Here is a 15,466-nt window from a genome sequence, read left to right as displayed (position 1 = left end):
GAGATGGAATGATGGATAGTAACTTTTGAGCCTCGAGGTAAGAAATGTTGTGAACTGTTTTCAAATGCTGTACCTCTTTTTCTTCCACCCATCTAGGGCATGAACGAAATTAAGATGGGTGAGAGCCACTACAATTAACACAATGAGATTCTGTTTCACAATTATAGGCATCATGGTCCTTGCCACTGCAACAAGTACATGTCAAGGAACCATGACATGATGTATTTGAGTGACCAAACTGTTGACATTGGAAACATTTGAGAGGGTTCGAATATATGGCTTTAATTTCTAATTTAGATTATATTATTAGATTATATAAATTTAGATTAAATTTATTTGTATCTCACTAGAAATTTTCTTTTCACCCCTTTCAAGCCCTGGGGGGAACAATTTATCACTTTATTGTATAGGCCTATATAATATATAATAATTTGGGAGTTGCAACAAGTCGTAATATTTGTCTGTATGTCTGGTTACTCTACTTATCAGTGTAGTAAGTCCACCAAATAAACTTTTGTTTACACAGTCTTCCACCAACAGTATTTCCAAATAAATTAAATGTAAGCAACAAAAAATACAAGGGTACATAACTATAAACAAATTTTGGTGTAGCTTAATTATGAAACATGTTGAAAGTTTAAGACTATTGTAACATCATGGTAAAATAATATAATTTTATTGATATATTTTACTATTTACAAACTCAGATAGACTATTTTCTAATTCCCAAAATGGTTGTATATTTCAAGGTATCTCTGTTATAAGTATATGTATGTAATAATATAATAGTTCAATTATAAAACAATTTTTGGAAGGTAACTCAAATATTCATTACTTATTATGCAAAAGTACAGTAAAAAATACATAAAGAATGAAACTCAATGCTATAACTATGAAAGTTTTATGAATTTTTTATTTCTATGTTGACTCAAGATCTTCTTGTAACCTGTAATTTGTTACTTTGCATCTCAGCAGAGAAGAGAAACTGGATTTGCTCATAGCAGGATGGACAGCTGGAACCACAACAGCAACTAATCCTGTTAGTGGAATAGGCAGAGGAGCAGGTACAAGTATTTCATCATCATCATCTCTGCTGTCTTCATCATCAGCCAATGTCAGTGCATCTTCATATATATAGAGTTCGTTCCGAGCCAAAGCACCCCATGTCTGACTACTCATTCCACCGATGAAGAAAAGGCAAGAGTCTATGATAGAATAATGAACAGTCACTTTCAACTCTTATCTTTTCTTGTTTAAGGTAATAACTGTTTCTAATTAAGATACTCTTGTATGTTGGAAATCTAAAACTAACTAAATGAACAAATCATTCTAATTTAGAACAAAATAAAATACTTATTTCAAAATTCAATCACCACTTGAATACAGAGTAATCCCAAAACATGAAAAAGTTGTCAGTACAGGAGTAATACCTCTAAATTAGTGTGACTTCATGAAGATAACCTCTACCATAGACAAAGTTCACTCTTTTTCTCACAATCCTACCTCAAACCTTTGTAAACAAACATTTTTTTAACAAAATATAAAAACTAATCATTGAATTTCAAGCATAAACAAAGTGGTAACAGTTAATAACATTTAAGATACATTTTCATTATGTATAACTTATAAATAATTAACTTATTTGAGGCTCACTCTGTATACATTAAATTATATTGTTATTCTACATATATTGAGTATCATCCATATTACATAAAAATACTGCTTGTAATTATGACTTAGATTCCTTTCATATACAATGAGCTACAAAGTTCAAGTAAATATTACTTTAAGGTTAAGTGCAGCTTTCTAGAAAGCAGTTGCCATTTAATTCACCAAAAACTATGAGAAATTTACTTAATTCCTACTTTTCTCCATGTTTATATTTATTGGTTAAGCTTTTGACTGAATTATGTACAACTTTTCTTAGGTCTCCAATAGATTTATATAATATTAAAGTTACTTCACTAATAATATTCCCAATAAAATGTATTGATACTTACTTATTTACTTTACATTATCTGTTGGAGCAAACCTGATGATGATTCTTAAAAATCACCACTTAAATTCTTATAATGAATAAAAATAAAAAAAGAACAAACCAAGTTATGGTATGCACTATAAAATTGCTACATTGATATACAATATAAGTCGTGTAAAGAGAAGATGGTTGCCATATTATACTCATTAACTGATTTTAATCCTTCTTATTAGTTTTTAAGTATTTAACATTATTCCATGTAAATTTTTACTGATATATGTGTGTGTGTTAGTCAAACAATAAAACAAACTAATGCATCAAGAAGATACTAAAGAAAATATCAAATGTTAACTCTGACATTTTAATATTTTCTTAATTAATGTATATGTAACATCTCTACTGTTTTTATCCTACAAAATTTCCTACTTGTTTTTCATAAAATGTTTTAAGATAAAAGAATATGTTTTGCACAGAACTTTTTTGAATATTTAAAATACCTTAAAGCATCAGTCATGCTGGCTTATCCTAAAACATCCACTTTAATTCACTTCCCCACTCTTTTGGTTTGGTTTGTTTTGAATTTTGCACAAAGCTACACAAGGGTTATCTACACTAGCCATCCCTAATTTAGCAGTGTAAGACTAGAGGGAAGGCAGCTAGTCATCAGGACCCACTACAACATCTTGGGCTACTCTTTTACCAATGAATAGTTGGATTGACCATCACATTATAATGCCCCCATAGCTGAAAGGGTGAGCATGTCTGGTGTGATGGGGATTCTAACTTGTGTTCCTCAGATTACGAGTCAAGTGCCTTAACCACCTGCTCATGCTGGGCCCAAAGATAAGGAATCACATGTTTTATATATTATCCCTAGCACAGCCTGCAAAGATACTGTACAACTTTAAATATATATTTGACGTAACTTATGAAAACGTAGTACCATATGTTTACTAACCTCGAACACCAGCTACAGAAACAAAGCCATCTGCAAATCTGTTTACCAAGGGTTTTGACCAATTTTATATATAGTCAGATTTAAACACACTAGAGGCCCAAAGGTTTTACTTAAGACTTAATAATTTGAGATTTTCACTATTTTTAACGCATAAATTGGAAACATAACATGTGACTAATAATGTGAACATGGGTCAAATAAAATCATTTATGGGACCAGATATAGGTTGGCAGTTGAATCATGTCAAAATTCAGGGTGATCATTGGTCTTCCTTAGCTATCTCTTTAGTACTTGTTGTTAATCAGCCAGAATGATACTATTATAAACCTTTCAAAACTTCTCTTTCACAACTATGTGCACAATTTAAAAAAATCAGTTCACAATTATTTTGCTTGTTCTTTTTCAGTTTCTTTTTTACTGAGATATGGTCAATATTATTTCTTTGTACATAATACAGATACACAATTATAAGAAAATAACACTTATTTCTTCATGTGCTAAAATGTTTCAATATAATGAAGTTCATTAATAACATAAACACCTAAGTTCACTCCTGCTCCAGCATGTCTAGGTACATCCAAGACATCATATTCAAACCACTCATCTTTTTCATTATCATAAACATTAATTGATGGTGAGCTGACAAAGTAATTTCCAGCAGATGTTGCTGCTATGCAGCCTCCACACAGCCACATTTCATTATCCACAATGATAGCTGAGGCAAAGGCCCGAGGCTCAGGTAAAGATTGTTTGTTGAACCACCTGAGATAAATGAGTAGTAACATTATTATGCTGTGTAAATCTCTGAATATTTCTATGTTAGAAACATAATCTGTCATAAAGCTAAAATTATATACTTACAAACATGTTTTTTTCCTTATTTTTATGTTCTTAATTTGAGTGTAAAATTTACAAAGAGACTTATTTTTTTAGAACAAAACTACATTGTTCTATCTGCTGTATGAACTTTAGTGAATCAAACCCCCAGGTTTTAGAGTTGTAAGTAAGTAAACTTACAGCTGTCTTGCAAGGAGACATCACAAACAATACTGTTTTCTTAAGGAACAAATGGAACATAAAGAGACATGTTTCATGTTTAATATTGCTAGAAACATTAGCTTGTCTTGAGAAAATAACATGAAATAAATAAAATATTAATCAATATTCCATGGACTATTTATAACTTGAGATTAATAATGGCTTTTATGATCGTTTAAAAATTCACAAGAAAATGGAAAGATAACATATGAATTTAGAACTGTGTGGATTACTTCAGAAAAATGTCACTGAATTTTTCAGGAATTAATATCAAAGAGCAACACTGAACTGGAATAAGAATCTCGAAAGTAACTTTTAGTTAATTATTAAAATGATTAATTGAAAGTTTTTCAAAATATACCAAAATATTTTTTAAATATGATTTTGAATAATAGACTTGAAAGAAGTAAATAAAAAGATATACAGACAGAAAAGTTAACATTGTTATTATATTTCTACACTTAATTAAGAACAAAAGTTAATATTGTTATTATATTTCTACAACTAATCAAGAACAAAAGTTGAGATTGCTATTATATTTCTACAACTAATCAAGAACAAAAGTTGAGATTGTTATTATATTTCTACACTTGATCAAGAACAAACGTTAAGATCGCTATTATATTTCTACAACTAATCAAGAACAAAAGTTGAGATTGCTATTATATTTCTACAACTAATCAAGAACAAAAGTTGAGATTGCTATTATATTTCTACACCTAATCAAGAACAAAAGTTGAGATTGTTATTATATTTCTACACTTGATGAAGAACAAAAGTTGAGACTGTTATTATATTTCTAAACTTGATCAAGAACCCCAGGACATTTTGAGGACTTTCTATAATAAAAGTATCTATATTCTTCAACCCAAAAATAATTAAGTTATTCCATATGATTTAGTTAAAACACAACCATTCACTCAAATATCTTAAAATGTGTTTAATAATTATTAAACAAAAGCATTACACTTTTAATTATTTCCAACTTTTCATTACAAGTACTAAAAATATAGAACATACAAATACTTATACAAACAATAATGAGCAACAACCCTTAAATTGGCATTTTGCAATATAAAAGCTTGTGTTTGTTTATTTTGAATTTCACATAAAGCTACATGAGGGCTATGTGTGCCAGCCTTCCATAATTTAACAGTCTCAGACTAGAGGGAAGTTAGCTAGTATCACCATCCACTGCCAACTCTTGGGCTATTCTTTTACCAATGAATGGAAGGATTGACCACATTATAATGCCCCCATGGCTAAAAGAGTGAGCATGTTTGGTGTGATGGGGACTCAAACACGTGACCCTTAGGTTATGAGTTGAGCGCCCTAACCACCTAGCCATGCTAGACTAAAGACGTGTGTAAACACTGTCATATTAACATGACAAAATACTGGGAACTTTGAACTGTGCAAAGCTACACCCACTCACTTTAAAGCATGTGAAATTGCTCTACTGTACCTATGCTAAAATAAAAATTATGTTATTTCTTCAGCCTTCACACTGTTATCTACTGAAGGTGATTCATAAACAAATTAATTAAATCATCTCACATAAAACTGAAACACAACTTCATATTTTGAACACATGTAAATCCAGTTGTGTAAGCATGCCTCTGTAGTTGCAAGGACGTCTGAGCCAAAAGCAGGGGCCCAAGTCAACCAGAATCATAAATTACTACAATTATATGGAAATATATGGGGCTTGGTTACCATTTGTGAGGGGGAGGGTATATTTTATAGTTATTACATTTTACAATTCATGTGTATAATTTAGTAACTATATATTTGTATATGTATATTCATGCACACATGTATGTTGTGTGTGTGTGTGTGTGTGTGTACTCTACATGTTGTCAATTTCATGTTTTTAAAAGCCATATCAAAGTAGTGAATGATATGTTTAGCAAAATAATTAGAACCAAGATATAGAGAGTTAAATATTTGACATTATTGGTTACATTCTGGTCCACTTTGTGTTCCTTCTGGCTTCATCACTGATTTGGACTATAATTATTACATTAATTATAATATAGTGTAAACAGAGCTGTGTTACATACAGTTCATTATTATCATCACATTATTTCAGTGGCTGAAACAGAAAATCTGCTACTGAAACACCAAGTATATTTGTTCAAGTCCAAAATTATATTACGATAAACTAATTCCACAAACTCATGAATCACACAAAGATAGTTTAATTTAAATTGAAGAATGAGAATAATGAAATCATATTAATCTTTTACAATCAACAACTAAATGCATTTTGCTTACCTTGGTTTATAAAATGCAGTTACAATATTTTAAAACTGGAGTTTGAACCTATACCTGCTATAATCATGATGTTCTATATAACAATGAAGTTAATAAGAGAACAAGATGCATATACTACATCATTGTCCTAGTGTCACATTATTAAAAGAAATGTTCATATAAATGCTAAATGTATGCTAGAGAACTAGACTTCATATATTTTGTAATTGGAGACTTAGTCAACTTTTCATGTTTAGTCACAAATTCACTGTTTTAGTGTAACAGTTCAGGGAGTAAGTGAATAAATATATTCTTTGATAGATTGTTTAGGCAGAGTATTCATGATGAAACTTTAAAATGGACGGCAAGTGCCTGTCGTGGAGACACAAGTGTAGAGGACAAAGTTTCGAAGACAAGAAAAATCAAAGAATCATTTTATATTAACACTATTAAATCTTCACTAAACAGAAGTTCCGGATTAGAGGTGAGTAACCAGTGGCTGCCATTGGTTGAATTTACAGGAAATCTTTCCTCCAATAAGAAACTGTGATAATCCAACCAATCATAACACATTCTCCACAATCCACCAGGACACTATAAAAGACTAACAACACCTACACATACACTGAGGAGTAAACATATTTCAAGAAACACTGAATGTTGATAACCAAAGGTTTCAAACCTTTTACTTATCTAAAATATTTAAAGTAGCTCTCCAGAAAAACTATTAGTCTCATTTCATTTTAGCTTCTTTTGTTTCTTTGTTGTTCTTTAGAGATAATACCTGCTCTACCTGCATGAGATACTGCTGTAATGCTGCACATCATACAAAAATATTCTACATAAATAGGGAAGATGATACTTTGAGGTTACAGTCTTTCCCATTTTGAACAAAAATGGTTTTCAACTGAGTAAGAAACGTAAATTTTAAACAGCTTGACACAGGATTTTATGCAATTTGGTTGACATGAAGACATTTTTAAGAAAGAAAATTTGTCAATCAATTCAAGATTCCCATAAAAGGCAACATCTAGTCTCTAACGTGAAAATGTATACATGTTTTGTGTCTGAATAAATAAAAATTGTACTTATTTTGTTTAATATGTCATGTCCAGTCTCTTATCTCAAAACTCTGCTTATTTGCTTACTTAACCTCTGATATTCCCACTGTAAAGCAAGCTTTCTTAATACTTTATGAAAAAATCAGTTAAATCTAAAAATATCACTGTATTAAGAAAAATGTGTTAATGAATGCCAATTTTTTGTAATACTTGAAGCTCAAATAAAAGTCAAATTATATAAAATTAGTCATATTATACTAAAAGATACTGACCATTAACTTCCCATGTTGGAAAACAGTTTTTAAAATGGTTTACCTTTGCTCTAAAAAGGTATAAAGCAAAAATATGTGAATTAAAAAAAAACACTCATGTTTAAAATATGACCTGGTTTAACTTTTCATATCTCTCTGTTTTCAGTTTTCAGAAGCAATAACAAGAATCAGGATGTTGAAAAAATGTTATAGTACATTTATCATTACCATAAGAATATCCTTCCCTAAGTAAGATGCATAATTTACTTATAAACTTGTGGTCAATAAATAAAACCCAACTTACTGATCTGTTAATGGGTCATAACAAGCAACATTTGAGATTAATGATGCTCTGTTTGCATTTGGACAGCACTCAACTATGCCCCCACACACCCAAATCATTTTTTTATAAGTAACCACCATCATTCCCATCCTTGGAAAGAGCATTGGTCTTTCTGGGCGCCATGCATCATCAGTTGGGTCATATTCTTCAAGAGATGATAACAGTCTAAAAAAATTCAAACAATTTCACAATTTTCCCTGATTTTTTGCTGTATTTTGTACTGTATTTTACATTTGTCTCCTACATGATTTATGATTTACTTTGTTTAGTTATAAGTGTTTATCATATCTTAAAAATTCTGAATTATATCTTACAAACATGTTTATAGAAATTCAAAAGGAAAGTTTAAACCCTTACTAATTTTTATTAATTATTTTACTACTATGTTATTAGTTAACAGTGTCAAAATTACAAAATAATCTCTACATTAGGTCTGAATCATTAATTTTTAAATTACATTTTATCTTAGAAAGTCCCTTTTTCTATAATAACTGTATACTTATGCACACAAAGATAAACTAACCTAAAAAGTATGTCTGAAATTAAAACAGTGCACTTCAAGTGATTCCCTTGAAACCTACTAATCTAAGTCTCTCACTAGACCTTTAAATACTAATCCCCAACAACCATGCAAATATCAGTAGTGAATTTTAAACACATTTTTTAAACATCATTCATTCATCAAATTATATGTGGGTCAATAACTTTGTCAGTTACAAGATAGCAAATAACATATGAGCAAAAAATATTTCAAAATCATAATTAATATCATTAATTATTGCTGGTGTTTCCTATCTAGAAAAAAAGTAGTTTCAATTTTTTTTTATTATGTTTGTTCTTAATGCTCATTCTTATGATAGAGATAAACATAAAATTACTCAATACAATGTATTACATGAACGTTAGTGGTTGGTTGGTTGATTTAGTATTTCACGGCACAAAGCAGCCAGGCCATCTGTGCCAAACATCCAATAAAAGTTACAAGTAAATTCAGTAAAATTCATAAAAGGAAATTAAAGTAAAATAAAACAAAGTTAAAAAACATAAATAGCATAAAACCAATGTTCACATTTTGTCTGCAATGTTAAGAAAAAAACTAAAGTAATACAAGTTGTAAAGGGCTTTCTGTAGCAAAATTATAATTATCATAACTTGCCAGGAAGACTAACAGGTAAGTACAAAAACCACTATCAGCCACCTGAAGTTGGCCTTTCCAGTCCAGGTTCCAAGTTAGTTTATGTCATGGCCATTTTCAAAAAGTAAAGTAATATACGTTTTAAAAGACTTGGAGCAAAATTTTAATAATAACTCACCAGAATGACTAACAGGTAGTTCAAACAGCAGCGTTAGTCACCTGAAGTTAGAACAACTTCCTCTTTCCAATCCTTACTGAAGCAAGACGGCCAAAGTCTAATATAGGGTTTTATTTAGAAAAGCTTGTTTTTGTGTTGCTCACTCCAAGTTGACTGCTAGTTGGCATGGAGCCGAGCCTTGAATACAGGACCATAGTCCACGTATGGAACACGCACAGTGGTGATAGTGCCAGAGTGATAGATTTAGCTGCAGTGTCGGCGAGCTCATTCCCGCAAATACCAACATGGCCCAGTATCCAGAAAAACTGGATAGAAGTAGATGTTAAAGAGAAATGGGCCAGTCAGTTTTGAATATAAGCAAGAACAGGGTGTGAACTAATGTGAAGCGATTACAGGGCCAGTAGAGAACTAAGAGAGTCAGTATAAATAGTGCAGTTTGAGTACTGCTTAGCTTTTATGTGATCCAGGGCAAGAGAAATGGCATACAGTACAGCAGTGAACACAAGCTGTAGAGAGAATTCTGTGCACAACCACCAAACCACAACAAACCATGGCAGAGCCCACACAGTAACCTGATTTCAAACCATCTGTATAAATAGGAATGGAAGGATGGTTCAAAGATGTTCAGCAAATAACAGACAATATTTCCATTAGGGAGTATATGCTTTTCTCAGATGACTTAAAAATAGGTCACAACTGGAAACTGTAAGAAGCCATGGTGGGATGGCTGACCAGTGGATACAGCAATATTATCCAAGGATAAACCCAATTCATCCAACTGTGCCTGGATACGAAGGCCAAAAGGAACAATGGCAGACCATCTGCCTGAAAAAGGTGGGATGCTTTGGTAAGGAACAAAGTTTCAAAGTATATAGTAAAGACAGTTGCAAACAGCAGAGGTGCAAAGAAGGTTCATGACTCTATGTATAAGCTCTGAACAGGGGAAGTGCAGAAAGCCCCAGTGCAGACCTGAAGTCCTTGATGATGAATGGGGTCCAGCATCTTTACGGCCAAGAGTCTGGCAGAGCCACAGACCAATGATCCATAGTCGAGTTTCGATCAAATAAGAACACGATACATCTTTAGCATAGAACATTGATCCAATCCTCAAGTGGTGGAAGAGAAAACACAGAGGATGTTCAGTGCTCTTGTACACTTGACCCTAGCTGTTTGATGTGTGGTATAAAGGTCAGCTTATGGTCAAAGAGAAGCCCCAAGAACTTTCTCTCAGAGACCACAGGCAGCACAACTTCACCAATACAGAGTTCAGGATCAGGGTGAATACCCTGTTGGTGGCAAAAGTGCATGCAAATAGTTTTAGAGAGAGGAAGTTAAAGCCATTTGCTGTGGTCCACTTCAGTAAATGATTGAGGGGAGTCTGTAGCTGCCACTCAATATACCTCACGTTCGATGACTGACATGAGATGTGAAAGTCATCGACATAGAGTCTGTTTGTAATAGTGAGAAGGAGTTATTCAGTGATGGCATTAATTTTTTATTGTGAAAAGTGTGACATTCAGAACACAGCCCTGAAGGACTCCAAGTTCCTGTAAAAAAGAACAGGAAAGTGTTGAACCCACATGAACTTGGAACCTCCTGTCCATTAAAAATTTTTAATAAAAGTGAGGAAATGGCTACATAACCCATATATATAGAGGTCTCGCAAAATGCCATACCTCCATGTATCATAAGCCTTCTCGATGCCAAAGAATATTGATACAAGATGTTGTTTGAGAAAGGCTTCTCTGACTGACATTTCAAGTCGAATTGGGTGGTCCATGGTGGAGCTCTGTCGTCAGAACCCACATTGGGTGGATGAGAGGAGGTTGTTTGATTTGAGGAACCAAACAAGATGAGCATTGACCATTATCTCTAAGGTCTTACAGAGACAGCTTCCCAAAGCAATTGGACAGTAGTTTGAAGCAATCTTGGGATCCTTCCCAGGCTCAGAGAAAGGTAGGACAATAGTCTGATGCCAGGCGTCAGGAAAACCATTCTCCTGCCAGATCCGGTTAAAAACAATCAGTAAAATAGCAAGAGGAGTAGGAGATAGATGGCGCAGCATTTCATAATGTATATCATCAGGCCCAACTGATGTATGCCAGACTAATGAAGGGCCAGTTTGAGTTCCACCAGTGTTAAGGGCAATTGTAGTCATAGAGACAATCAGCTCAGAAGGAAAAAGGTGATTGCTCTGCCCGAGCTTTGATGGATAAGAAGGTGGAAGAAGAAGCAGAAGTGCTAGATACCCAGCAAAAGCTTTCACCTAGAGTATCAGTGATGCTCCAGATATCAGCTACTTCCTGGCCATCAGAGAGCAAGACTGAGAGGGGGACAGAATTATATTGCCCACTAACCTTTTGAATCTTGTCACATGACTTTGAAATTGGTCGTAGAAGATATCCTGGTTGTGAACTTAATCCAAGATTCCTTCTGGCTTTGATGTCTTACCCACCGAGCATGTTCATGGGTCTGCTGGGAAGCGATGCAGTTGAGAGTGTGGGATATCCATGGAAAGTATCCTATGGCCAGTCTCTCTCAAAATTATAGGATATAGAAAGATGATCACTGCCTTGTGGATTATTGTCAACCCTCCATGAAAAATGGGAGGATAGTGAAGGGGAAAAAATTGAGAGATCAATAGCAGTAAAGGACTGACTAGGTGCATGAAAATAAGTAGAAGAACCAGTACTGAAAAAAGAAATGTTGTGATCAGAGAGCATATGCTATACAGAGCAACCCCTCCTATCAATATCAGCACTTCCCTAGAGGGGAAGATGTCCATTAAAGTCCCTCAAGATTAAAAAGAAAGATGACAACTGTTCTATGAAAGTATCAAGGTCTAATTAATTATATGTCTCTCCAGGTGACAGGTAGAGAGAACAAACAGTGATGGTATGACCCAAGGAAACACAGATGGCCATGGCCTCCAAGGGTGTGTCAAGTGGCAAAGACAGGGTGGGCATATGCTGATCAGCCAACAGTCCCACCCCTCCATGCACTTATCCATCACACAGTCTGTCATTTCTGTACAAAGAAAACCACTGAAAGGTGAATATATCAGCAGGTTTCAGAAATGTTTCCTGTAAGGAAAGGCATACAGGATGGTAAGGAAGAAATCAGTGTTTTGATGTCATCCAGATTAGAACCCAACAGTTCCATTTGAATCAAGGTGGCCATTTTTACTTATGTGTAGGCAAACTGGGTGGAGAATCCTTCTGTTTACAACCACGTTTTTTTATTTATTGTCTTTATTCAAGGATCCAAGAATCCTGTCCTGGGTCGATTGGGCAGGTCTTTGATGTTGGAAGAGAATTCCAGTGAATGAGGATGTGAACAAATGATCATTTTGCATCTTGGGGTGGGTTGGGAGAAGAAGATGTATCCGAGGAAATGTCTGTACCCAGAACCAAAGGAAGGGAATCTTGGGATTTGCTGGAATATATGTAAGGGATAGAGATGGGTGTTGAAGTTGATTCATCAACTTTTTTAACCATGGAGGTCAAAAGACTTTTCATTTGTTTTGAGAACGATTCTTTTGGAGATCTGTCTGCACTCCCACTGTAGTAGTAAAATGAAGTGCAGCAGCATATGCCCGAGATGAAGTGGTGGACAGCAACTTTCAAACCTCGGGATAAGTAATGTTATGAATCGTTTTAAAACGCTGCACCTCTTTTTCTTCCGACTATTTAGGGCAAGAACAAAAGTAAGATGGCTCAGAGCCATTGCAACTGATGCAATGAGTGTCTGTTTCACACTTTTTGGTATCATGGTCCTTGCCAATGCAAAGAGCATATGTCAAGAAAACACAACATGACGTCTTTGAGTGACCGAACCGCTGACACTGGAAACATCGGAGAGGGTTTGGAATGCATGGCCGTACCCTGCAATTGAGATAACCTGCCTTGATAATGGCAGGTGGATGAGGTGATGTAAATATCAGAATGAGGACATTGGTCAGCATTGTAACTCCATCTTTGCAAGTGGAGATACACCTCACTGCATAAACTCCTTGAGTAGAGAAACCAGCAAGAATCTTTGATTCAGGAATGCACTTCAAATCACTCTCAACAATAACTTCTTGTGATGAATTCAAATTAGCATGAGGTGTAACCTCAACAGGTATATTCCTAATTGCCTTTGATTGCAAGAGGAGTTCACTATGTTGAGATGTGGATGTTTCCACCAATATGTCACTAGATTGAAGCTTCTTTACTGACTTTTGAAAGCCAGCAAGTTCCTCTGGTCCCTTCTGAATGAAAAGGGAGACATTTGCCCTAAAGGTTTGTCTGAAATAGAATATAGAATAAGAAAATGAGGTACTGAGATTGCTGCTCAGAATCTTCAAGACATGGTCATTTACCTATGAACTATTTTTTCACTATTTAAGTTTTTATTTGGAAGATTCATAACATAAAAAGGGAAATTTTGGTGCCCACTTACCCCACTCACCATGGAGCCCTACAAGGGGATGTACTACAATGTCAAACAAGGACACTGCAGCAACACCTGGGTTTCATGAGCACTACACCCAAACACCAGCATTAGATATAATATCCACAAAACTTGTTGAGAACATCCAACACTGGTATTTAGTTGACCCTAGCCCAAGTAGACCAGCCAATTGACCTAAGGGGGACCCCACTCCAAGGCTGCCCATCTACAGGAATTCAAGACCAAAGTGGTGTGTTAGGGTTGGATCCCTCAACCACCAGGATCCTCTCCTTCCCTTCACTGGTTGCCACCTATGACAAACACGTGGGTGGATGTTTAGATCCAAGAGAAGGTAAACTGAAAGAACAGAACCTTCCCTTAGAGAACCCCTCACCACGTACAAGAATCCACACCAAGGGAGGTAATGAAGGGTATGACATCAAGTTGATAATTTGAGGACTAACCTCATGATTCTTTACCAATTCCTAGATTAGTCCATATTTGTGAGTCACAATATTCAGGAAAAAGACACATTTCTACAACACAGAGCTATTTATTGCTGAAAAACATAAGATGCAAGATTGGCATCAGTACCTTTCCCTTGACATAAATGACCATGACAAATATTACTTCAATTATGCATAAAACAATGTATTTTCTATACATTAAAAGCTTAACTATACAGGCTAACAGAAATGCAGTTGAAATTTACCAAAACTGAAACAAACAGGAAATGTTTAACTATGTTTAATATACTACCATAAAATAAAGTTTAAGTAATACCAATACCAATAGAAAAAATCTATAATAATCATAAAGTAAAAAAAAAGAAAAGAAAATATGATATAAAGACACTTGAACTTATGATGTAAAACACAATAACCAAACACTCTATACATATCATTTTAATAAATATTGTTATATTTTTCAATTACTCAAACAAGTCTGGTACCAAAACAGAAATATAAGTGCTGAAATGTTTAGTTTATTCGTGACTTTAACCTTTTTGTAATTATGGCTCTTAAACTAAAACAACGAATATGGATTGACTTCTAACTTGGCAGTAAAATCCAAAAATATATTAATTATTTTGTTACTTTTACATCGACATCCTTATGGGTTATCTACCTGCAGGAAGCACAACTTGGTAATTAATAAACAAAACTACAGTTATATGGTTTTATTGTAAATATGTCATTGGTCCTTTTATAGCTTATCTTTCTGTTTCTAGTCAACAAAAACTTAAGATCTATACTTTGGTCAAAATTGATACTAAAGAAACAATATGCTGTGCAAAACAATTACCATTTACCTAGGATGTTCATTTTAATATAACTTAACCAAATTTCACAAAAAAAATGGTTTGAAAACTGTGGGATTATAATCTTTGAAATTGTTCTGACTTAACATACATGTAATCTCAAGGAATATAATACTATACAATTTATGAAGAATGTCTTAACATTTTCCAAATTAAAAAGTGAAAAATTTCAAGCATACACACACACAGAAACTGATATGTATATGCAAACAACAAAATACCAACTACACCATCTCTGTATCCTTTGTCTAAATCTTGTTTGTTAACTTATGTGGTTAGCTTGACAAAAATATGAAAACATCAAATGATAATACAAATGGAATTTCTGCTGCAATATTATAAACTTATCACTACTTTTCATAACTCACACAGTGTGAATAAGACCTATGAAAAACAGTAGAAAAATATGTAGACACTAAATGGCACATATCTATTGAAAAACATCTTGATTTTCAAAGAGAAGAGGTTATTTAAATTAGTGAGATCTATTATCCTTAGGAATATTGTATTTCT

At 33.7% G+C, this 15,466-nt stretch overlaps 1 protein-coding gene across 5 annotated transcripts in view; it reads right to left on the bottom strand.

Moving 5' to 3' along the window:
- Positions 1–656: 656 nt before the first annotated feature.
- Positions 657–15,466, bottom strand: part of LOC143241108 (uncharacterized) — a 74,832-nt gene continuing 60,022 nt past the window's right edge. For 3 of the 5 annotated variants that reach the window (XM_076484665.1, XM_076484666.1, XM_076484668.1), the window contains 3 exons: positions 7,847–8,050; positions 3,478–3,698; positions 657–1,205 (listed from right to left, as the gene is read on the bottom strand). In XM_076484665.1, coding sequence (XP_076340780.1) covers positions 919–1,205; positions 3,478–3,698; positions 7,847–8,050 — 712 coding nt within the window. In that variant the 3' untranslated portion in view covers positions 657–918. Of the gene's footprint in view, positions 1,206–3,477; positions 3,699–7,846; positions 8,051–15,466 lie in introns of those variants that run through there. The other 2 variants (XR_013022178.1, XR_013022179.1) reach the window with 2 other exon arrangements.

The sequence above is a fragment of the Tachypleus tridentatus genome, chromosome 13 (assembly GCF_004210375.1).
Source record: "Tachypleus tridentatus isolate NWPU-2018 chromosome 13, ASM421037v1, whole genome shotgun sequence".
NCBI lineage: Eukaryota > Metazoa > Arthropoda > Merostomata > Xiphosura > Limulidae > Tachypleus > Tachypleus tridentatus.
Note: the sequence above shows the minus strand (reverse complement) of the source record. Positions and strands in the feature narration are given on the sequence as shown.